Source organism: Pongo pygmaeus, chromosome 6, assembly GCF_028885625.2.
Source record: "Pongo pygmaeus isolate AG05252 chromosome 6, NHGRI_mPonPyg2-v2.0_pri, whole genome shotgun sequence".
NCBI classification, from domain to species: domain Eukaryota; kingdom Metazoa; phylum Chordata; class Mammalia; order Primates; family Hominidae; genus Pongo; species Pongo pygmaeus.
The window spans coordinates 151,052,852-151,079,178 of NC_072379.2; the positions used below are offsets into that span (position 1 = coordinate 151,052,852).

Genomic DNA, 26,327 nt, shown 5'->3' on the forward strand with positions numbered 1-26,327 from the left:
GGTCAATATTTGATCTTGGAAAAGGTAAAGTCCCACCAGTTTCTCCTTGGGTCCTTGCCTATAAGATATGCTGATGTCAATCACATTTCCCACTAAAGAAGTGGGAAAAAGCCCAGTTGCAGAGGAAGAATCATAATCATGTAATGAGCCTTTTATCTGAATACTTACTGGGTGCCAGGCACTGCTGTAAGTGTTGTAGACGTGTTAATTCACTGCATCTTCATAGCCCTTGGAGGTAGGTTGATATTGCTATTATTATTTTTCCCAGATGTAAACACAAAAGCAGAGATAGAGAGTATCCAGCCGTCATTCAAGCCTCTAGTTCTAATCATTCCTTGAGGCTCCAGCTGCTGCAGCTTCTAGGTCCTGTGAGACATTTGGGTCAGCTCACAATACATCTCTCTTCCTTTCTTTCCTTCCTTCCTTCTTTCCTTCTCTCTCTCTCTCTCTCCCCCTCCCTCACGCTTCTTTCTTTCTTTTTTTTTTTTTTGGATGCAGTGGTATGATCTTGGCTCACTACAACTTCCCTCTCCCAGGTTCAAAATATTCTCTGCCTTAGCCTCCTAAGTAGCTGGAACTACGAGTGCGCACCACCACATCTGGCTAATTTTTGTATTTTTAGTAAAGACAGGATTTTGCCATGTTGTCCAGGCTGGTCTCGAACTCCTGATCTCACGTGATTCACCCACCTCGGCCTCCCAAAGTGCCTGGATTACAGACATGAGCCACTGCGCCAGCCACACCTCCCTTTCGTTTGCTAAAGTTAGCTGCAGCAGATTTCTTTAATTTACAGCCAAAATATTTCAGAATACAACCAAAGAATATATCAATCTAAACAATAATTAATAACTAATATTACTAGAATTCCAGAATTCAGCTTCTATATTTCCCTCATATGCACACACACAAAAAAATAAAGTATTTTTGGGCCAGGGACATTGGCTCATGCCTGTAATCCCAACACTTTGGGAGGCTGAGGCAGGTGGATCATCTGAGGTCAGAAGTTCAAGACCAGCCTGGCCAACATGGTGAAACACTGTCTCTACTAAAAACATAAAAAATTAGCCAGGCATGGTGGTGCATGCCTGTAATCTCAGCTACTCGGGAGGCTGAGGCAGGAGAATCGCTTGAACCCAGGAGGCAGAGGTTGCAGTGAGCCAAGATGACACCATTACACTCCAGCCTGGGCAACAAGAGCGAAACTCCATCTCAAAAAGAATAAATAAATAAAAATGAAATAAAGCATTTTTGTCAAATATTCAGAAGAAATCCAATTCGACCATATCTGCTATACTTTTTTGTTGCGACAGACTCCACAAATATAAGAATAAAGTTGGAGTTTTCTCTGAAGACAGCACAATAAAGTTAATGTACACTTTTTAATGTGTGAGTTTAATAATTCATTTTTATCTGTTCTGTCATGGTGACAGCAAAAAAAAGAGATAAAACTTATTCATTTTTATAACAGAAGCTAATATATGAATATAATTTGTGTTTATACTGTGTTTAAAATAGAACTAAGATTATCAACACAGTCTCAGGAAAGAGCAATTATTACTGACATTAAGAAGGGGGAAATTATTCAGAAAATATCAGAACAACATAAGAAGTTAAATAAATTTTTGTGTTTTTAGATGTACCGTCACCTTATTACCATAATTATCAGTTGAAGGAGTAAAGAGTCAAAAAGATGCAAAGAAGGAGAAGTGTTTGAACGAGATGACAAAACATCCAAGGCATTTAGATGGATTGTTTTCTTCATATTGCTTCTGCTTGCAGGTGTCTTCAAAAACATTACCCAGCCCGCCTCCCGACTGCCAGCGTTGTCATTTGCTTCTATAATGAAGAATTTAATGCCTTGTTTCGGACCGTGTCCAGTGTCATGAACCTCACGCCTCACTATTTTCTTGAAGAAATTATTTTGGTAGATGACATGAGCAAAGTTGGTAAGATAGAACACTCATTATCTAATCTACTTTGTTGTTGTTGTTGAGATGGAGTTTCACACTGTCACTCAGGCTGGAGTGCGGTGGTACCATCTCGGCTCACTGCAACCTCTGCCTCAAGCGATTCTCCTGCCTCAGCCTCCCGTGCAGCTGGGATTATAGGTGCATGCCACCATGCCCGGCTAATTTTTGTATTTTTAGTAGAGACGGGGTTTCACCATGTTGGTCAGGCTGGTCTCGAACTCCCAATCTCAAGTGATCTGTCCGCCTCAGCCTCCCAAAGTGCTGGGATTACAGGTGTGAGCCACGACGCCTGGCCATCTAATCTACTTTGAAGGTGCTCTCCCCGATGGCACTTGAGTATTTTGTACAAAATATCTTTTTGGTGGGTATTGGGGCAGGCACTGCACTAGGGGCTCTTGGTGCATGGTGGACACGTGAGACCTGGGCCCTGTACTTGGGCTCATGGCAGAGGGGTGGAGGGGTGGTGCTTCCATAAGGTAAACATAGGGGCACCGGCCACATCCTCGGAGATAACTTCAGGAAGAAGTGACATGTCAACTGAGTTCTGAATGATGAGTTGTAATGATCTAGGTGGAGAGGAAGGAAAAAGTGTTTTTGGTAGCTTAAGCAGCATCGTAAAGGCCCAGAGGTAAGAGAAGACATAGTGAGCTTGAAATACATGCTACCATATTTTATGTAGTTTATGCATGAGTATAGAGTTGCAGGGGGGAGGTGGGCAAAACCAGAGTTATTAAAAGGGATCTCCCAGCCCAGCCTGGTGGCTCATACCTGCAATCCCAGCACTTTGGGAGGCCAAGGTGGGCAGATCCCTTGAGCTCAGGAGCTCCAGAGCAGCCTGGGCAACATGGCAAAACCCCATCACTTAAAAAAAGGCAGGGCAGAGGGGGTAACTGCTCATAAAAGGCATTATTTGAATTTTATCTTGAAGCTATGAGGAGCTATTAAGGGCTTAATGCAGGAAAATGAGATGATCTAGGAATTCCATGAAAGAAGTGGAATCAGACCAACTGCAGTTAAGTGTGTATTCTTTCATACTTACTGGTTTTAAAGAATCGTGATACTAGCACTAGTTAGCTACAGTTAGAATTGGAAATTACTCATCTAATTTACAATGGAGTACAAACCTTAGGCAAGCCAGGAGTACCAAAGCAATGATGTCAATATTAAGTAAGTTTCAGGCTGAAAGTCAACCCAGTCCACTGTAAATGTGACCCACTATGAGCTCAGAAACAAAAAGATGAGGAGAAGCAGTAGGAACAGGCAGAGGAAGAACAGTAGAACAGGCAGTAGAACAGCAGTAGAACAGGCAGAGGAAGAAACCATCCCATGAGGTTCACCCTGCGGGGAAGTGACTCTAGGTGACTCCTGAATGTGACTCAAGTCACTGGCAGTTGTGTGGTGGAAATGTAGATGTTGGCCAGGCACCTATCGTAAATAACACTGTTTCTAAGGGGGTCACCAATGTCTGAGGGCACAGGACTGTCTATTTCTAGCCTTGTGCATGGGAAGAGTGTGGGGTGAGGGCCTGGCTTCCCTGCTGCCCCTGTAACCCACGCTGCCTCATCTGCTCAAAAGACTGAGCAGCATGTTTAGCAACTTGCTGGGCAAGAAGTCACCAGGAAAGCCACCAGCAGGGGACAGGGTGGGATAACCTGACAGATTGTGTAATTCTAACTTCTCATCCAGAAGTACAGGGATGCTGCCATGGGGACACAGTGCCAGGAATGACCAGGGGATGGATACCTCCCCCAGCCTTTCAGAACCACACCATGAATTTAGAGACATATCTGGTGTTTAGTCAGCTTGGCTGCTATAACAAAATACCACAAATGGGGTGGCTTAAACAACAAACATTTATTTCTCAGAGTCCTGGAGGTTGGAAGTCCGAGATGAGGGTGCCAGCAGGATCGAGTTCTTAGAGTGGGCCCTCTTCCTGGGTGATAGACAGCCATCTTTTTGCTATGTCCTCATGTTGTGGAAAGAGAGCAAGCTAGCTCCATACCCAATTATGCCTCTGCAAGGCCCCACCTGCAAATACCATCATACTGAGGGGTACTTTGAATTTTGGTGGGGACAAAAACATACAGGCCGTAAGATCTGTCAATGTTCTCATACATTCATCATACATTGTGGTCCCCTTTATAAGAGACTAGAGGGGGTCGCTGCTGCCAACATGTGGGTGTGCTGCCCAACCAGACACCTCTGCTTCTCCTCCTCTGTCTGAGCCTTTGACCCACACAGAGCCTTAAACACAGGACTAGGGTATTCTAGGCTCTGATGGAGCTCAGGTTGACACCTTCCTCCTTTAATTCACAGTGACTTCATCATGGGTTTAAGGACAATTTCTTCAACAAAACCCTGTCTTTCCAAGCTGACACCCACAGGTAGGGCCAATAGACTCCTCAGCTTAGGGGAGCAGGGCCAGGGGCCCAGGGAACTGCCCCCACTGAGTTACACAAATGGCCTGTCCATGACCTGCTGCCATCCACTTTTCCCATAGTCCTGGTCCCTCTAGACAGCAAGCCAACAACATGAGCATCTTCTGAAAAACCCACACCCTCCACTTCATGTCAGTGACTGCTGCTGCCTCAACTGCCTTTATCTCCTCCAGGGCCTGGCTCATGGCGTCCCACTTCTCCCTCCTCCTGCCGCCTCCTACATCCTGGATGTAAGTGAGGTGTCTGGAGATCTTTGAGCTGAGATGCTGCCCAGGCCTGCAAGCGCAGCTGTGCAGCCTGTATCCCTGCCGCTTTCTTAAAACAAGGAAGAAGATCCCTCCTTCTGCTGGGATTGCCATGAACCTGTTCCTGTTCAACCTGCCCCTGACCCAGATTGCTGGGACTTAGGAATTTAGACCTCTGAGGTACCTGTATCCATCTTACCTGGTCCCAGCCTCCTTTCTCATCATTGTATTAACCTCCAAATATTAAGTGACTATTGGGTGCCAGGCTCTGTGCTGGGTGATATAGTTCTTCTTCCTCATACTAGAGTACTGCTGGGAACATGATGGTCATCCCTTCTCTCAGCTGAGGAAACTAAGACTCTAGTGGTTCGATAACTTTCCCAAGAGCTACTACAAAATTAGAAGCACAGATAGTAGCAAACCCAGATTGCGCCAAAGCTCTATAATGCATGCTTTTTCTATTAAAATGTTAATAGTGATTTACCAAAATAGAGTTATTTCACTAGAACCATAGAATAATATTTACAGGGCCAGGCGTGGTAACTCACATCTATAATCCCAGAACTTTGGGAGACCAAGATGGGAGGATCCCTTGAGGCCAGGAGTTCAAGACCAGCCTGGGCAATATAGCAAGACCCTGTTGCTACAAAAAATTTAAAAATTAGCCAGGTGTGGTGGTGCATACCTGTAGTCCCAGCTACTCAGAACGTTGAGGCACGAGGATTGCTTGATCCCAGGAGGTCAAGGCTGCAGTGAGCTATGATCATGCCACTGCACTCCAACGTTGGTAACAGAATGAGGCTCTGTCTCAACAAAAATGAAACAAAAAGAAAAATATTTACAGTTGATTTTGATAATGAATCACTTTTGTTTCTCTCCCTTAAATGGGATAAAAATTCTATCTTTTTTTTTTATTTTTGAGACAGAGTTTTGCTCTTGTTGCCCAGGCTAGAGTGCAATGGGGCCATCTCAGCTCACTGCAACCTCTGCCTCCTAGGTTCAAGTGATTCTCTTGCCTCAGCCTCCCGAGTACCTGGGATTACAGGCGCCTGCCACTACGCCCGGCTAATTTTTGTATTTTTAGTAGAGAGGGGGTTTCACCATGTTGGCCAGGCTGGTCTTGAACTCCTGACCTCAAGTGATCTGCCCGCCTCGGCCTCCCAAAGTGCTGGGATTACAGGCATGAGACACCACACCTGGCCCCAGAATTCTGTTTTAAAGTTAGAACTTCTGTAGAATAGCATGGATTTTAGGAATAAGTCATAATGATGATACACTGTTTCAATTTCTATAGTTGCAGTTTATACATTCTCATATGTTGAATATTTTTCCAGATGATTTGAAAGAAAAACTAGACTATCACCTGGAAACTTTTCGGGGAAAGGTTAAAATAATAAGAAACAAAAAGAGAGAGGGGCTGATTCGAGCAAGGCTGATTGGAGCTTCTCACGCTTCAGGTAGGAACATTCCTGGGGACAAGAGCCAGTGATGGCGTCATAGAGATCTTCCCTTCTGAGCGGGACTCCTCCTCAGGGAGACCTTCTATGTCTCTGTCTGCTTCATCAGAAGAGTGGAAATCTATTCCAGGCATATGAGCCTTTAATCTTCTTTTGCCTCTGAAAGTGTTCTGCTTTAAAATGTCAATTTGCTATTTTGGGTTGAAGATATTCTTTCACAGGGACGTTAATGTCAGCCTCTCTCACAGGCTGAGCTCCCCAGTACAAACTCTGAGATGGAGTTTCAACCACAGGGGACCCACTGGGAGCCACAGGAGTGAGGCGAGCAAGACTGGGGGTGGGGTGAGCGGGAGGGAGCTGCAGCTCATCCACGGGGACCTCTGAAGCCAGGACCCTACAATGAAATAAGAGAAGGAGTTTATGGGGCAAGAGATAGGAGAACAGAAGAAAAAGTGTGAGCTGATGCTTCCGACCTGACACACGTGGAGGAGGACAGAGAAGGAAGGAGGTTTACCTTGAAGCGCTTCAGACAAGGTGCGGGTCTCAGAAAGGCTCAGTGGGCTAGGGGGAGCCCCATTGCAAAGGCTGCCCGTTAGGGAGACCTGCAATGGGACCGGGTGGCGCATCTCCACTTCCTCCCCACCACCACCCACACACTGTGCTTGGTCATTGGGTGGCAGCACCCTGGGAACGGCATGACCTTGACATGAGCTTCAGTAGATCCGAAAACTTTGGCAGTGGGAAGCACTCAAATCTGTCCCCTGCCGCAGGTTCTTGTGAAGGGACATCTGAGCAGCACACTCCCAGGGCTGCCCCAAGAGCCATTCAGAGGGATCCCAGTTCCAGGTAAGGAGACCAGGCATGGACCAGTCATTAGATATGAACACTGCCCTCCCCTGGGGGCAGGTATGAACTTGGTAGCCATGGCTGGCCAAGGGCAGCTTCTGGGGAGGGACTCTGTTGTGAACCATTGGCTGTCAATGCTGCTGGGCAGCTGAGTCCCAGGAGCATCTAAGCAGCTTGCTAGAGGGCCCAAGCCTCCTACGATCACGCCTCCTGCCGCATGTAGGGGAATGTTGGCAGAACGCTGAGCTGGAACCACGGGAGGCGAATCATTTGTAAGGGCATTCCTCAGGCTGCATTGCAAGCTGATGAAATGTCCCTGCTCCTTGGCAGGAAACATCTCCTTAAGGAATGGAAGGCCAAAAGAAAAAAAGCAAAATTGGACTCTCTTTTTCCATGTTGGCCTGATCAGTGGACACATTCTCTTATTTAACTGCAAAGATAATACATGTTCATTGTCCAAAACCCAAGAGAAACCAACCACAATATGGAGTGCATCTTTTCAGACCCGCGTTTTTATGCATTTATAGATATATACATATATATGCACATGTATATACACAGGGTTAAGGATTTTTATTTATTTTACTTTTTTTTTTTTTTTGAGACAGTTTCCCTCTGTCACCCAGGCTGGAGTGCAATGGCACAATCTAACCTTCTCCCGCTGGGCTCAAGCAATTCTCCTGCCTCAGCCTCTCAAGTAGCTGGGATTACAGGTGCCCGCCACCATGCCGGCTAATTTTTCTACTTTTAGTAGAGATGGGGTTTTGCCATGTTGGCCAGGCTGCTCTTTAACTCCTGGCCTCAAGTGATCTGCCCACCTCAGCTTCCCAAAGTGCTGAGATTACTGGCGTGAGCCACCACGACTGGCCTGGGATTTTTAAGTATATGGAATCATACTATCTATACTGTCCTGAGACTTACTCTTTTATTTTTAATTTTTGGAACTTTCCCCATGACAGTACTTAAGAGTTACTTCAGTTTTGAATTGCTGTGTTGTATGATATTTCATATGGATTTTATTTTTTCTATTTTTTTTTTTTAGACAGAGTCTCGCTCTGTCACCCAGGATGGAGTGCAGTGGTGTGATCTCAGCTCACTGCAACCTCCATCTCCGAGGTTCAAGCGATTCTCCTGCCTCAGCCTCCCCCAAGAGCTGGGATTATAGGTGGGCACCACCATGCCCAGCTAATTTTTTTGTATTTTTAGTTGAGACGGGGTTTCGCCATGTTGGCCAAACTGGTCTCTGACTCCTGACCTCAAATGATCTGCCCACCTCGGCCTACCAAAGTGTTGAGATTACAAGTGTGAGCCACTGTGCCCGGCCCATATGGATTTTATAATTGATTGTCATAACTTGTTTAGCCATTTCTGAATAGGTTATTTTTCTTTTTTACTATTACCTAAAAAATGCAGCAGTTACAATTCATGAACATATATCTTTGTGTGATTGATTGTGCCTATAAGATAAATTCCTAAAAGTGGAATTGCTGGGAAAAAGGGAATTTTTATTTTAAATTTTGAAAGATAATGCCAAATCGTCCTTGAAAAGTTTCACCAATTAACAGTCTCATCACACAGACAAAGTGCCCTTTCTCTGCAGCCAGAGCTGAATATGACCCGTCTTTCTAAGGTTTGCCACAGTTGGCCAAAAAATAGGCTACCTTTTCTTTTCTTGGTATTACCAGCCATCGAATTTTTTCATATTTTCATAGATTGCTTACAGATCATTTTTCTGTCGATTTATCTGTTCATATTCTTTGCCAATGTTTCTAATGTGTTGTTTGTCTTTTTGTTATTGATTCAAACATGTCCTTATAACAGAAATTCTATATTATGAACACTGAGAATATCAGTCCTCAGGCTAGAGCCTATCTTTTATTCTCCTCTGGGGGTGTCTTATGTTGAGCAGAATTTTATTTATTTATTTATTTTGAGACAGGGTCTCACTCTGTTGCCCAGGCTGGAGTGCAGTGGCGCAATCTCGGCTCACTGCAACCTCCGCCTCCCGGGTTCAAGTGATTTTTGTGCCTCAGCCTCCTGAGTAGCTGGGATTACAGGTGCCTGCCACCTCACCCAGCTAATATTTTGTATTTTTGGTACAGAAGGGGTTTCACCATATTGGCCAGGCTGGTCTCGAACTCTTGGCCTCAAGTGGTCTACCTGCCTCGGCCTCCTGAAGTGTTGGGATTACAGGCGTGAGCCACTGTGCCTGGCCAGAAATTTTTAAGTCTTTAAGTTCACCAAAAAGCCCACTTCACTGGCTAACACAGTGAAACCTCGTCTCTACTAAAAATACAAAAAAATTAGCTGGGCGTGGTGGCGGGCGCCTGTAGTCCCAGCTACTCGGGAGGCTGAGGCAGGAGAATGGCAAGAACCCGGGAGGCGGAGCTTGCAGTGAGCCGAGATTGCGCCACTGCACTCCAGCCTGGGCAACAGAGCGAGACTCCGTCTCAAAAACAACAACAACAAAAAAAGCCCACTTCCTCTTGCTGGGCACAGGGCTAGACTGAACTTCCTAGCCTCTCTTCAATTAGGAATAGCCTTGTGACTAAGTTTTACCCACAGGATGTGAGTGCAAGTAACATGTACCATTTCCCGACCAAGGCACTTAGGAAGCTGGTCTGTCCCCTCCACACTCATTTCCTGTTCTGGCTGACTGGGGCCAAGATGACTAAGTGGCTTTGGAGGCTCGGGGTTGAAAAGCCTCTGCCAGCCTGCATCCCTGAATGACCACATGGAGGGCTTCCCCCAATCAGGAGCACCCTCCTTGGATGGCTAAATGCGTAGAAATAAACTTTTGTTGCATTTGAGCCATTATCATTTTGGAATCTTATTATTATAATAGTAGTTAGCTTATAATAATAAAAAAAAATCAATATTTTTCCTTTATGATTTTTGGGTTTTGTCTCCTGTTCAAACAATTCTTCCTTACCCTGAGATTATGATGATACTGTTCTTTTTGTTGTTGTTGCTGAGATGGAGTCTCGCTCTGTCGCCCAGGCTAGAGTGCAATGGCGTCATCTCGGCTCACTGCAACCTCCGCCTCCCAGGTTCAAGTGATTCTCCTGCCTCAGTCTCCCGAGTAGTTGGGACTACAAGCACCCACCACCACACCCGGCTAGTTTTTGTATTTTCAGTAGAGACGGGGTTTCGCCATATTGGTCAGGCTGGTCTCAAATTCCTGACCTCAGGTGATCCGCCTGCCTGAGCCTCATAGTGCTGGGATTACAGGCGTGAGCCACTGCGCACGGCCTGATACTCTTCTTTAGTTTCTTCCTCATGTAAAAAAAAAATTGGTTTTTACATTAAGCTTTGAGTCTACCTGGAACTGTTTGTTCTGGGAATGGTGTAAGTTAAGAATGTAATGTAATTTTTTCAGAATGAATAGCCAGTTTTCCCCACACCGTTCATTGAATAGTCCACCATTTCTTCATTGGTTGCAATGCTATTTTTATCATTTTATCAAATGTCTGTGTATTCCTGGGTCTACTTCCAGCATCTCTCTTCTGCTCTATGATGGTATTTTTGTATTTCTAGGCTAATCACGCTGTCTCTTGATTAGTACAGCTTGATAAGAAGTTTTTATATCTTCTTATTTTCTTGATAAGAAGATTTGTAGGACAAATCTTTCCACTTCATTCTGCAAAAGTGTCTTAGCTAGGATTGTCTTATCAAGTTCCAGGAAAAACGTGTTGCGATTTTCACTGGAATTGTATAGAGATGATAGATTAAAATGGAAAAGAATTTACATCTTTTTGATGATAAATGTCCCCACCCATGGACATTTATTCAGATCTGCTTTTATATTCTTTTGGTGTTTTGTCATTTGATCTATAGATATTATGTGCAAAGATTTATTTCTGTTTATCTTGATTTTTTGGTTGTTGTTTTAAAAATTGTGATTTGGGACCTTCTTGTTATATTTTTAAATTATTACTGGTACATAGGAATGAGATCTTTTGTTATATTTGATCTTGTAAATAGAAACCTCAGTAAACTCTTACTTGTTAGTGGTTGGTGGGTAGAGTTGCTTGCATTTTCTATCAGCTGAAGATAATTTTCCTTCTACCTCTAATGTTGATTAGAAGTGGCGGTAGCAGGCATCCTTTCTGCTTTTGACTTTCATGGGAATAATTCTGACTTATCATTTAGTTACTATGTTGATGTGTATTAGTTTCCTAGGACTGTTATAATGAAGTAGCACAAACAGGTGGCTTAAAACAACAGAAATTCATTTTTTCCCAGTTCTAGAGGCCAGAAGTCCAAAATCAAGGTGTGAGCAGGACCTCACTCCTTCTGAGACCTGCAGGGGAGGCTCCTTCCCTGCCTCTTCAGCTTCTGGCGGTGGCTGCCAGTCCCGGGCTGCAGCAGCGTCACCCTCGGCCCCGCCTCTCTGTTCACAGGCGTCCTCCCTGTGTGTCTGTGTCTGTGTCTTCATCTCCCCTAACCGAATCTCAGAAGGACTCCAGTCACATTGAATGAAGGGCTCGCTCTACCCCGGTATGACCTCATTGCATCTGCAAAGACCCTGTTTCCAGATAAAGACACATTTTGACCTTCCTGGGTTAGGATTTGAAAATATCGTTTTGGGGAACACAGTTCAACCCGTGACACTAGGGTTTGGATTGTTTTTGTTTAAAAGCGGAGTCTTATTATTTTTTTTATTTTGAAAATTTTCAAACCCACATAATATCCATAGAAACGCTTCCCTAGAGTCACTAGGTGTAGATGTAAATATCTCACAACACCCACTTCACACACATACTCTCCGCCCCTTCTCACCCCGCGCACACGCATCGCATCTGTGTTCAAAAGTAAGATGAGGACTGGACACGATGGTTCATGCCTACAATCCCCGCACTTTGAGAGGCTGAGGTGGGCGGATCACCTGAGGTCGGGACTTCGAGACCAGCCTGACCAACATGGAGAACCCCCATCTCCACTAAAAATACAAAAATTAGCCAGGTATGGTGGCACATGCATGTACTCCCAGCTACTCAGGAGGCTAAGGCTGGAGAATCGCTTGAACTCAGGAGGTGGAGGCTGCAGTGAGCCAAGATCATGCCACTGCACTCCATCCTGGGCAACAGAGTGAGACCCTGTCTCAAAAAAAAAAGTAAGATGCATTTATGATTTTCTTTGTTTGTACTGTGTTCTTATACTTTTCACTTTACCAGACTCATAGAACAAATTGTATGGTTTTTCTTTTTTTCTAAAAATTTACATAAGACAGAGATTAACTGTGTGTGGGAATTTGCAGAGAATTGGCCGATAAACTGCCCAGGCACTGGTGTCTTTTTTGGTTTCCTCTTTAATCCAGATTGTTTTCTTTTTTTTAGGAGTGATTTTGAAAGTTTCCAAACAATTTTCAGAAATTTTTAAAATTATTTGTTAATTATTTATTACTACTTAATTGTATTGTGGTCAGAAATTTGAAATTTCTGTTGTGGCTTAAGCTAGGTCAGTTTTTCACAATGTCTATGTGTATTTTATACTTTTTTTCTTTTTGAGACAGGATCTCTCTCTGTCATCCAGGCTGGAGTGCAGTGGAGTAATCGAAGCTCACTGCAGCCTCGAACTCCTGGGGTCAAGTGATCCTCCCACCTTAGCCTCTCAAATGTTGGAATTGCAAGCACGAGTCACCACACCTGGCCTATTCTTTAAATTTTTGGTAGAGATGTGGTCTCACTGTCCTGCCGAGGCTGGTCTCAAACTCCTGGTCTCAAGCAATATCCTCCCACCTTTACCTCTCAAAGGGCTGACAATACAGGCATGAGCCACGACACATGGCCCTTCTATGTGTATTTTCAAAGAATGTATATTTTTTCTTTTTGGTTGTAGGTTCTGTGTGTATGTGTGTGTGTATATATATATATATATATATAATTTTGTTCGTATCTTTGATGATGGAATTCGACTTTATTTCTAAGTTTCTTAGAGTTGTACTGAAACCTTCAGCTATGACTGTGGATGTGTGCACCTACTTTTCCTGGCCCTTTGCCAGCGCTTGCCATCTCTCAGCCTGTCTGTTCCCCACACCCCCAAGTGATGTAGGTGGCTGCCTGAGCCAGGCGTGCTCCTGAGTCACAAGTGTGGGATCCTGTTGTGTGGGCAGGTGAGGCAGCAGCCAGCGGCGCTTCCTTAACGTATTCACTCATCCCTCTGGGATTTATCTCTTGCCGACTGTGTGCTACCCATGCACATTTATTTATTTTTTCTTTTTTATCAACTATTGAGATGCAAACTGTACCTACTGAGCCTGGAGACAGGTTTTCACATGATGTTCATGTGCGTACACTCCTTTGAAGCCAGGTCATCTTCCTGGGAGCTATTTGCATTATTAGAAAGCGACACTGTCTCTCCAGCAGGGCCCGCCCTGATGTGTTCCCTGCTTTCCCTGACCTTTCCCTTCCTTCCTCCCTCACCCACCCACCAGCTGCACGGGCCTTCCTGCTTCTCTCCCAGCCTGCCAAGCCTCATCCTATCTCAGAGTGTCTGCACTTGATTGGCTTCCTCTGGAACGTTCTTCTCTCAGGCATCTGCATGACCTGTTATCTCACTTTGTTCAGTTCTCTGATTAAATGCCACTTTATCACCATGGTCTTTTAAACCACCCCATATTAAATAGCAGACTCCTATCCCTCTCTATCATCACCCCCAATTTTTTTTTTTTTTTTTTGGTGACGGAGTCTCGCTCTGTCGTCCAGGCTGGAGTGCGGTGGCGCGATCTCGGCTCGCTGCAAGCTCCGCCTCCCGGGTTCACGTCATTCTCCTGCCTCAGCCTCTCGAGTAGCTGGGACTACAGGTGCCTGCCACCAAGCCCAGCTAATTTTTTTGTATTTTTAGTAGAGACGGGGTTTCACCGTGTTAGCCAGGATGGTCTCGATCTCCTGATCTCATGATGTTCTGATCTGAGATCTCCTGATCTCCTGATCTGCCTGCCTCGGCCTCCCAAAGTGCTGGGATTACAGGAGTGAGCCACCGCGCCCGGCCTCCCCCATTTCTTTCTCTTCATAATTTTCATCACTATCTGTCCATTTCTCTGGGCCGGTGGTGCTGTCCATGTGGCTGTTGAAGCTGCCCACAGATTGCAGGAGCTGAGGTGGACAGCCTGCGGTGAATGCTGTGCTTTACGCAGGGCATGAAGGAAACCGCCTGAGATGCAGGCAGATAGATAACCCCACAGAGGAGAAAGAGAAGGCAGGGGTTTCGCAAAGTAAAGAAGAAGGAGAATGTTACAATCAGATGGCTTGAATCTAAAGAAATCAACAATCAGTTGGTATTATTATTATTATTATTATTATTTTTTTTTTTTTTTTTGCATGGGAGCGGAAGTGTCATGATTTGGAGGCAAACATGGGTGATGATTAAACCATGGATAATGATGAAATGCTAGTGTTGCTTCTGGATGCGGGGTTCATGCAGTCTGAGAGAAGGAGTTTTGTTTTTTTTTCTTCTATCAGTAACATTGCAGGGAAGCAGTGTCTTCCAGGGAGAATTAGACAAGTCACTCTTCTGAGCCTCAGCCTCCTAATCCAAAATATGGGAATGATGCTATCGAACTAACATGGCTGTCACAATGATCAGATAAGGACATCACCTACGTTTTTTTTTGGCAGTATGTACTAAATAAATGCTTATTATACAGCAATTAGTACAAATAAATAATTAAAACATAAACATTGTATTTTATGCTTCAAAATGATGAAATACATAAAATTAAAAGAAATACAGGGTAAAAATAATAAAATACAAAGTATTAATGGTGGAAAGGCTCTCAGAGGTTTTAGAACTCATCAGCCTTTTATCCCAGTTAAAGAAGCTAAGCTCCCGAAAGATTAGAGACTGGCTCTAGGTCACGTCACTCCAGGCTCAAACCCAGGAATTCTGATGCCATCTCAGTAGACAGCATCATCCCACCACTAGATTATGAGGATGTAGCATACAAACAAAATTTAGGATATTTAATAGTATAGTTGCTTTGATTTCTTTTTACAAAATCCAAATGGCTAGGTTTAACAGATTTATAGTGAGTTAAATAGAAATGCTTATGTATTTTACAAAAACTCGTCATACGCTTAAGCACAGATTCTCTGTAAATCCCCTGACACAGATTTTGCACACCACGTTCTTAAACATCAATACCAAAAAATTGGAAAGAGATAGCAATAACAGGCTGAGTGTGGTGGCTCACGCCTGTAATCCCAGTACTTTGGGAGGCTGAGGTGGGAGGCTTGAGGCCAAGAGTTTGAGACCAGCCTGGGAAACATGAGAAGACCTCATTTCTACAGAAATAAATAAACAAATAAAAATTAGCTAGGCGTGGTGGCCCGTGCCTGTAATCCTATCTTTTTGGGAGGGTGAGGCAGGAGTATCGCTGGAGCCCAGGAGCTCAAGGTTACAGTGAGCTATGACTATGCCACTGCACTCTAGACAGAGCAACACATCACAGCCCCATCTCAAAAAACAAATAAAAAAAGGATATAGCAATAACATAATGTGTAGGTAAAAAAAAAAAAGAAAAAATATTTTAAAATTTTAAAAATGCTTGGTTGTAGAGACAAAACTGAGAATTTTAATGTTATGTAAAATAAATTATATATAATGAGTTATGTTTAGGAGTAAAAATATGGACACTAACCAAAGAACGAAAATAAATACAAAACAGAGAAAAACAGGAAATACTGTGAAATTGATACATACAATATTTGTTACATTTCAAAAAAGTTAACAAACGTTGCAATCCACAATCCCTAGAGAAATGGTGCAAATAGACTACTACAGGAGAGCAGAAAATAAGCTTCTACACAGGGTAAGATGGAGAACATAGCTCCCATCTCCAAACTTTAGGGAGCAATGGAATTGTTTAGAATATTTCCACAAATACTCTTTGGAAGCAAGTAGGGGAAAAATTCCTCTATCAGGCTGGCTTGACCTCATACCCTTTACTCATCACAAGCCCTAAAGAGAATTTGATGAATGTCTGATAGGTCATCTAGCATATGAATGATAGGCTATCTCTAAAAACAACAAATAGCATGGTCCTCCCCGAAACTCTCAAGGGCAGCAGAAGTAGAGCAACTGTCCTTTCATAGCAACAAACTTTAGGTTCCCACAAAATATTCCTGTGAAGGAGAAAAATCAGCTGGAGAGGGACCCTCACTACTACTTTGCTCTCCTTATAGGATGTAAATTTCCCCCATTAAATACTTTATGATGAGTGAAAATAAAATCTCATTGAAATGTAGGTGCTAGGTGGCCTGTTCCCACATATTTTTAACTTAAATCAACATTCAGGCATACCCCAAATTAATTTTGCATAAAGCATAATTTTAAATTATTTTGCAATTTTTAATATTGCATTTGTGGTCTTTCTGGGTCATTAGAATCCTCAAAGTTGCAAATATTTAAATATTTCAATATTAAGGGTACAAATGTACACTATATACAATAAAGAGATACCACAAATCTGTATGGGAAAAAAGACTTTTAAAATGTTTTTGTTGCAGTTGTTGTTTAATGCTGCTTAGACAATTAGCCATTTGGGAAAATTCTAGGTCTATATTTCATACCATAACTCTAACTGGATTAATGTTAATTTTATTTTAAAAAATCAAACCATAGCCAGGTGTGGTGGCTCATGCTTGTAATCCCAGCACTTTAGGAGGCCAAGGCAAGAGGATTGCTTGAGGCCAGGAGTTCTGGACCAGACTAACAACACAGTGAGACACAATCTCTACAAAAATTTTTGTTAAAAAATTAGGTGAGTGTGTTGGTGCACACCTGTAGTCCTAGCTACTCAGGAGGCTGAGGCAAGAGGATCGCTTGAGTCCAGGAGTTGGAGGTTATAGTGAGCTATAATAGCGCCACTCCACTCCAGCCTGGGCAACAGAGTGAGACTGTCTCTGTAAAAATATCATCATCATCATAAACTTCTTAAAGGATAATTTAAAAATATAAAAACATAGATTAATACTTGCCTGTTTTATGAATAAAGAAATTTCAAAGCTTAAAACCAATGGAAAAGGCAGCCAAAAAAAGTCTATTTTTTTAACAAAAAAATGTAAAATTGCTGCAAATAAAAAATAATGAAATTAACAATAGGCTAGGGAAATATAACAAGACTAAAAGTCAATATTCTTAGTATGTAAAATGTACATTTAAAATCCATTAAAAATACGACTCCAAGCTGGGCATGGTGGCTCATGCCCATAATCCCAGCACTTTGGAAGGCTGAGGCAGGTGGATCATTTGAAGTCAGAAGTTTGAGACCAGCCTAGCCAACACGGTGAAACCCCATCTCCACTAAAAATACAAAAATTAGCTGGACATGTTGGCAGGTGCCTGTAATCCCAGCTACTTGGGAGGCTGAAGCAGGACAATTGCTTGAAGCCAGGAGGTGGATGTTGCAGTGAGCTGAGATCATGCTACTGCACTCCAGCCTGGGTGACAGAGCGAGACTCTATCTTAAAAAAAAAAAAACAAAAAACTACTCCGATAGGCAAAGTACATGACAATTTCATTTACAAATGGCTAATCATGTGGAAAATTCAACCTCACCAGCGATTAAAAAAAAATTAACCAGATTTTTTAAAATTGAGGCACGATTAACATTAAACTGATCATTTAAAAATGAACAATTAAGTAGCATTTCGCACCTTCACAATGTTGTACAGCCATGACCTCTAACTCCAAAACATTTTCATTACCTGAAAAGAAAATCTTTTAGCCATTAAGCAGCTTCCTTCCCTCCAGTCCCTGGCAACCACCAATCTGTATTCTGTCTCTTTCTAGATATTTCATATCAACAGAGTCATACAATATGTAACTTTTTGTGTCAGGCTTCTTTCACTTAGCATATTTTTGAGGTTCATCCACATGGTGGATGTGTCAGTACTTCCTTCCTTTTTTATGGTTGAATAATATTCCATTCTGTGATATACCACAGTTTGTTTCTCCATTCATCCATTGATGGGCATTTGGGCTATTTCCATCTTTTGGCTGCTGTCAACAGTACTGCTGTGACCATGCACATACATACATTTGTTTCAATTCTTTTGGGTATGTTCCTAGGAATAGAATTGCTGGGTCTTATGGTAATTCCAGGTTTAATTTTTTGAGGAGCTGCCAAGCTCTTTTCTTCAGTGGCTGCACCATTTACACTCCCACCAGCAATGTGTAAGAGTTCAAATTTCTCCATATCCTTGCCAAAACTTATTTTTCATTTTTTAAGTTCTCGTTGTCCTAGTGGAAGTGAAGTGGTTCTTCACTTTGGTTTTGATTTGTATTTTCCTAATGATTGATGATGTTGCGCATCTGTTCGTGTGCTTGCCAGCCATTCGTACATCTTCTTAGGAGAACCAGATGTTATTTTTCACCTATCAAATTAGCAGACATGATTTTAAAATGCTAATAATGTTATGTAATATTATAGAAGCTATTTTAGGTGAAAAATGTGAAGTATAAAACTGTGTGTGCTGCCAATAGTATGAAAACTTATATGTGTTAAAAATGGGACTCTTGTTAGCTCAGTTTTGGTTGAGGCATGAAAGTCATAGCTATAATATTCCAAAGTGAGTTGTGAGACTGACCACGATAAAGATATTTCAAAATAGAGATCTGAGAACCAATGAGATGGCTCAGCCAGATTGAGTCATATTGTTAGAGATTAAAGGAGATTTTTGGAGAAAGCTACTGCTCAAAGCCTGGTGAGAGAGACTTAATATGAATTCAGCACATTCTCAGACATCAATACAATAAAATTGGAAATATATTGGGATTGAGGAAAAGTGAACTAATGTTAGTTTTTTGCCAAAAATCAAAAGGATGAAAAGACTGTGACCAGCTGTAGAACAAAGGACACTTGCTTTCAGATTAGTAGCTGTATTTATGGCAGAGTTTGCTTTGGCAGTGTTGGAGAGAGAGCTATAGGGATCATCTTAGATGGTGTCCGGTAGGACTATCTAGAAGAATGGACAGGCCTCAGCAGAGAAGCTGGAGGCAGAACCAGGATCTTAAGGAGCTGAGAAGACAGATTGAGTCACCAGAATAGAATGCACTTGCCCAGTTTGTGGGAACTGCTGACAAGAGACCACCAGGGATGAGAAGGGAGGTCCTCAAAATTACTCTGCCAGCCACACCCTCAGAGAAGTCAGCCCAGAGAGTGCCAAGTCCAGGCAAGAAAGAACTTTCCTGTTCTCTGTACTCCTTCCCTCCCACCCATCATTCCCAACAACATTGGACAAGTGTTTCAATTTCTCCACCACCTCCCCAACACTTGCTATTGTCTGTCTTTTTCATTCTTGCCATCCTAGTGGGTGTAAAGGGATACCTCATTGTGATTTTTATTAACGTTTTTCTGATGACTAATGGTGTTGAACACCTTTTCACATGCTAATCAGCCATTTATACATCTTTGCAAAAATGTCTATTCAAATCTCTTGTGCATTTTAAATCAAGTTATTTGTCTTTTTATTACTAACTTGTAAGAATTATTTATATATTCTCATACAAGTCATTTAGTATATATATGATTTGGAAATACTTTCCCCTATTTTGTGGATTTTTTTCTCTTTCTTTGTTTCTTTCTTTTTCTTTTTCTTTTTTCTTTTTTTTTTTTTTTTGACAGTCTTGCTCAGTCACCCAGGCTGGAGTGCAGTGGCACGATCTTGGCTCACTGCAACCTCCGCCTCCTGGGGTCAAGTGATTCTCCTGCCTCAGCCTCCTAAGTAGCTGGGATTACAGGCACCCACCACCACACCTGGCTAATTTTTTTTGTATTTTTAATAGAGATGGGGTTTCGCTATGTTGGCCAGGCTGGTCTTGAACTCCTGACCTCAGGGGATCCGCCCGCCTCAGCCTCCCAAAGTGCTGGGATTACAGGCATAAGCCACCGCACCGGCCATTTTTTTTTTTCATTTTCTCGATTGTGTCTTTTAAGCACAAAAGTTTTTGCTTTTCATGAATTCCAACGTATAGATTTTTTCTTATGTCCCCTGTATTTTTGGTGTCATATCTAAGAAACCATTGCCTCACCTAAGGTCATAAATATATGCCTATGTTTCCTTCTGAGTTTTATAATTTTAGCTCTTACCTTAGGTCTATGACCCATTTGATTTGATTTTTAGTATGATATGAGGTAGGGGTCTAACTTCATTATTTTGCATGTGGATATTCCGTTGCCTCAGCACCATTTATTGAAAAGACTATACTTTCTCCATTGAATTGTCTTGGCCCTTGTCAAAAATCAATTGACCATAGACACATGGTTTATTTCTGGTTTCTGTGTCTATCCTTACACCAATGGCACACTGTTTTGATTATTATCACTTTGTAGTAACCCTTGAAATCAGAAAGCCCTTCAACCTTATTTTTCTTTTTCAAAATTATTTTGGCTAATCTAGGTCCATTGCCTTTTCATATGACTTTTAGGATCAATTTCTTTAAAAAGAGCCAGCTGGGATTGCAATAGGGATTTCACTAAATCTGTAGATTAGTATGGGGATTATTGCCATATTAAGTCTTCTGATCGAAACATGGGTTTTTTTATACCTTTCTAATGATTTTACACTGGCTACAAGAAAAAGTCTAAACTCTGCTACTTGAAGTTTGGGGTTCCTTCTACATTAAGCCCCTGGTGTACTTCAATAATATACCTTCTTTACTTTAACCATGCCAATTATTCCCATGTCCTCTAAGCAGAATAGGTCCCCACTAAAGCTTGAACTCAAAGGCTGAAGTGGGCAGATCACCTGACGTCAGGAGCTCGAGACCAGCCTGGCCAATGTGGTGAAACCCCATCTCTACTAAAAATACAAAAATTAGCCTGGCATGTTGGCAGGCACCTGTAATCCCAGCTACTTGGGAGGCTGAGGCAGGAGAATTGCTTGAACCCAGGAGGCAGAGGTTGCAGTGAGCCAATATCATGCCACTGCACTCCAGCCTGGGTGATAGAGCAAGACTCCATCTCAAAAAAAAAAAAAAAAGTTTGAACTCAAGAGCAAAAGTCGTGATGCATGTCTGCATCCCATGCACCAAACTCACTGCCTAAGAAGGTGTCCTTTCAGTAACAATTTGCTAAATTTAAGCTGATCAGTCAAGACCAAGCTAAAATCATTTTTTAAAATGGAAATCCAGTTCAGTTCCACCTGCTCCTTTAGAATTCTCCCCAAAACCACTCTCTAACCCACAATTACTGGCTTCCTCTCAACATCTATGGCACATGATGTTGCATATTTTTGTACATAATAATGTATTTCTTGTTTCCTCCCAATGAAAATGAAAGCACTGTAAGAGCCAAACACATAATAAATGCTCAAGAAATATTCATCACATTGAACTTTGATTTGGATTGCCATATTTTTTCAGCTATGTGGACTAACGTTGTCCTGTTCTTGCCTCCCCAGGGGATGTTCTGGTGTTCCTGGACAGCCACTGTGAGGTGAACAGAGAATGGCTGGAGCCCCTGCTGCATGCCATTGCCAAGGACCCCAAAATGGTGGTGTGCCCCCTGATAGATGTCATTGATGATAGAACTCTGGAGTATAAGCCCTCTCCTGTTGTAAGGGGAACTTTTGACTGGAACCTACAATTTAAATGGGATAATGTTTTCTCTTATGAGATGGATGGACCAGAAGGACCTACTAAACCAATCCGGTGAGATTTCTTCTGGTTTTGGAAAAATATAGCATATGTGTATTGAGACCCTGGGGGAAAAAGCCTCCAGAGATTATTCTTTCAAGTTCTTGGGCTTAATGAAAATGTTCTGTTACTTGTTTCTAGAAGTCTTTAATACAGTAATAGAATTATTGTCAATAGAATCACTTAGTACTCAATATATAACATGATATGACATTTATCTTCGTATCATCTATAACTCTTTGATTCTCTGGTACTGAACACAATCCTATATGGATTCAATCATGACTTTCAGGAGCAATATTTCATTTTGACTAAAAGCTCAAGTCAAACAGACCTGGTTTGAAGGAGAGACTCCATCATTTGTGAGCAGTTTAGGGCTGCCATGTACAGTTGCACCAGCTGTGCACTGCACATCTCCAGGAGCTACTGTTCACACAAAGACCACAAGGTCAATGGCATGTCTGGAATTGTACATTAAGACGGCCCTCAGTTGGCACAATTACCTCTCTCAACTTCAATGTTGTCCTCATCTGTTAAATAGTGATAGTAATAATTAACACGTTTCTTAGGATTGTCAAGGGGATTAAATGAGCCAATACGTGTAAAACACATAGCATAAGGCCTGACACAGAGGAAGTGATCTGATCAATATCAACATTAGATACGGTAATGTCACAGACTTTGGAACAAAGAGGAACAAAGGTGTACTTTATTGTAATAAAATGTAATATGTGGAAATCTCAACTTAATAAAAATAAACAGCATTAATCTTTTGAGTTATCTCAAAATGATTTTAAATAAAGTTACTTTTAGTAAGAAATAGCTATGGTGTTCCAATTACACAAACTTGGTTTATAATTTTTGTAATATTTCCATATCTCACATATAAAACATTTTTAGGCTCTAATGTAAAAATAACTGATATTCAACAGGGAAACTCTATTCCTAATATTTATTTGCTAAATGGTAAAATGTTTAGAATTCTAATACACTGCTCGTGTGTATATACATTGGTTCATCCTTTTTGAAAACAATTTGGCAATGCAAATTAAGAATCTTATAAATATCCTTATTCTTTGATGCAGTAATCCACTTACTTGAATTTATTTGAAGAGAGTCAGAAATAAGCACGGAGATATATATAGTGTGTCAATATTTATATTAATAAAAAACTGAAAACAACATAAATATTCAATACTATTGAAATGGGTAAAAAAGTATATTCATTTTTATGGACTATCACATAATCATTAAAAGTTAAGTTTTCAAGGGCTAATTAACTAGAAAGAAAACTTCTCACATGTTAAATTAAAAAATCAAACCATAAAAAGTTTTCTGTCAGTATGATACCTTTGTATGATTATATATGTACATATTATATGTAATATATATTATACATATTACATATATTATAATTGTATGTTACATTAAAATATATAATAATATGTATAAGAAAAAATAAGTTATTTTTTAAAGGTTAAAAGAAAAAATGAATTTTATTTTATTATTTTATTGATTTATTATTTGTATAAATATAAGGGGTACAAGTGCAATTTTGTTACATGGCTATATTGCCTAGTGGTGAAGTCTGGACTTTTCAAGTATCCACCACTCAAACAATGTACACCGGACCCATTAAGTCACTTCTCGTCATCCACTGCCCTCCCGTCCCCACTCTTCTGTCTCCAATGCCTGTCAGTCCACACTCTATGTCCACATGTATACATTATTTAGCTCCCACTTATAAATGAGAACATGTGTATTTCTCTTTCTGTTTCTGAATTGTTTCACTTAAGATAATGGCCTCTAGTTCCATCCATGTTGCTGCCAAAGACATAATTTCATTCTTTTTTATGGCTGAATAGTATTCCATTGTGTATATATACCACATTTTCTTTATCCAGTCTTCCACTGAGGGACACTTTAGTTGATCCCATGACTTTACAATTGTGAATAGTGCTGTGATAAACATACAATGGCGGGTATCTTTTTGACATAAATGATTTCTTTCCCTTTGGGAAGATACCCAATAGTGAGAATGCTGGATTGAATGGTAGTTCTACTTTTAGTTCATTGAGAAATCTCTGTACTGTTTTCCACAGCGGTTGTACTAATTTACATTCCTGCCAACATTGTGCAAGCGTTCCCTTTTCTCCTCATCCTCACCAGCATCTGTTACATATTAGTCATGGTATTAATTAGCATTCATATCTGAAGATACATTTTTCCCTTAGTTCTAATGACGACCAAAAAAGCTAGGTGCAATGAGTTTTGGAAAACTTACACACACACACAAAAAACAAAATCATGCCTAGGGTTTAAGCCAATGATAACTCAAGACCTCCCCAGCTCGCTGACATGCAGGCATCACCATGACCAAGGATCATGCCCTTTTCCCCCAGCCCCCTGCCCTTTTCCAAGGGCAGAGCAAGGCCCTTTCACTTTCTGCCGGCTGTCTCAGACCACAGCTGACTCCAACGTTTTTGGCCTTCACACCAGATGGACCGAATTGCTGTGCCCTGAGATGAGAAATACCACAGGTGGAGCAGGTTTTTGGCAGGAAGATTCTCTTTGGGGCATATTTGAGATGGCTATTTGGCATTCAATTGGGGATGTGAAGTAGGTAGTTGGATGCAGTTGGATACATGAGTCTCTTATGCGATGGATGGACCAAAAGGACCTACTAAACCAATCTGGTGAGATTTCTTCTGGTTTTGGAAAAATATAGCATACGTGTATTGAGACCCAGGGGGAAAAAGCCTCCAGAGATTATTCTTTCAAGTTCTTAGTCTTCATCAAAATGTTCTGTTACTTGTTTCTAGAAGTCTTTAATACAGTAATAGAATTATTGTCAATAGAATCACTTAGTACTCAATATATAACATGATATGACATTTATCTTCATATCATCTATAACTCTTTGATTCTCTGGTACTGAACACAATCCTATATGGATTCAATCATGAGTCTAGAGTTTTGAGAGAGGTCAGGGCTGGAGGCATCCTTTGGGAGTCATGGATAGGATGGATGAGAATCACTGTGTGGGTGAGTGGAGAAGTGTAGAGGATCAGCCCTGAGCCCTGGGTGCTTCAACATTGACAGTTGAGAGGAGGAGAGGAACTGGCAAAGGAGATGGGAAGGAGCAATCAGGGAGAGAGGAGAAGGACCAGGAAACTCTAGTTCCCTGGAGGCCCAGGGAGGCATGTATGTCCAAGAGAAGGGTGTGGCCAGCAGCATCCAACACGGTGGCTGGATCAGCGAGATAAGGACTGGAAATGAGCATCGGACTAAACCATGGGAAGGTCATGAACAAGTCTTAATTGTGAATGGCGGGAGGTGAAGCCCGATGGAAGGGATTTTAAGGGAACTGGAGATAGTGATGGACAAATCTTTCTAAGACTTTAATACGAAAGAGAGAAAAGGGGATATAACTGACAGGAAGTGGGGTCAAAATAAGGTGGTTTTAATTTTGTAATTGGCAGAGATAACAGCATGACTGGATTCTGATAGGAATGTTCCTATCTGGTGCACTCGGCAATGTGTGTCACGTCTGGTGCAGTAGGCACCCCACACCCGACCCATAAGCAAATCTGTTAGCTCCGTCTCCAAAATATACCAGGAATTCAACCGCATCTTACTACCTACATTGCTGCATTCTTAGCCAGGATCCCATTATTTTTCTCTGCAGCCCCTCTAATGGGTCTCCCTACCCTTTCCCCTACACATGGGTCTTGCTTTGTGTGTTGAGTGACTCATATCCCTAAAACATAGGTGCTCAATAAATACTTTTTTGAGCAAATGAACGTAAACTTGTGATTCTTTTTCTTTTCTTTTTTTTTGTGGGGGGGTGGACAGATTCTCACTCTGTTGCCCAGGCTGGAGTGCAGTGGTGCGATCTCAGCTCACTACAGCCTCCATCTCCCAGGTTCAAGCGATTCTCATGCCACAGTATCCTGGGTAGCTGGGATTACAGGCGTGGGCAACCACATCTGGCTAATTTTTGTATTTTTAGTAGAGATGGGGTTTCACCATGTTGGCCAGGCTGGTCTTGAACTCCTGACCTCAAATGATCCACCAGCCTCGGCCTCCCAAGTGTTGGGATTACAGGTGTGAGCCACCACACCCAGCTGTGACTATTTTCAAACTACTTAGTTTGGTATTATTTGGCCCTACTATTGGTGGACAAAACAAGATGCTTGTTAATATTATGGTTTGTCCAGAAGTAAATATTACAATTCACCTAACATCTTTAGAAAGGGAGAGCTCTGAGCCCTGCTACCCAGTTCAATTGTCATCCTCATGGGAAACTTATATTCCAAATATCATTTTCCTTCTCATTAGGAAAACATTTAGAATATATCACATACATATTTTGGTGAGAACTAAGTAAAAGTTATTGCCTACTTTTGTTAGTTGCGATTTTTAGTAATTTTATATACTTAAATGTTAATAAGATAATTTTAGTATTAATGTTTTCTCTCTTTTTTTTTTTTTGAGACAGAGCCTCGCTCTGTCGTCCCAGGCTGGAGTGCAGTGGCATGATCTCAGCTCACTGCAACCTCTGCCTCCCAGGTACAAGTGATTCTCCTGCCTCAGCCTCCCGAGTAGCTGGGACTACAGGCACATGCCACCTCGCCCGGCTAATTTTTTGTGTTTTTAGTAGAGACAGAGTTTCACTGTGTTAGCCAGGATGGTCTCGATCTCCTGAACTCGTAATCCACCCACCTCGGC

The 26,327-nt window shown here is 41.8% G+C and overlaps 1 protein-coding gene across 5 annotated transcripts in view; it reads left to right on the forward strand.

Annotated features, from left to right (window-relative positions):
* GALNTL5 (polypeptide N-acetylgalactosaminyltransferase like 5) overlaps positions 1 to 26,327 on the forward strand; it is a 63,286-nt gene that overhangs the window by 24,820 nt on the left and 12,139 nt on the right. For 3 of the 5 annotated variants that reach the window (XM_054495254.2, XM_054495258.1, XM_054495255.2), the window contains exons 4-6: positions 1,780 to 1,946; positions 5,988 to 6,110; positions 21,362 to 21,611. In XM_054495254.2, the coding sequence (XP_054351229.1) occupies positions 1,780 to 1,946; positions 5,988 to 6,110; positions 21,362 to 21,611 (540 nt within the window). The remainder of the gene's footprint in view (positions 1 to 1,779; positions 1,947 to 5,987; positions 6,111 to 21,361; positions 21,612 to 26,327) is intronic. The other 2 variants (XM_054495256.2, XM_054495257.2) reach the window with 1 other exon arrangement.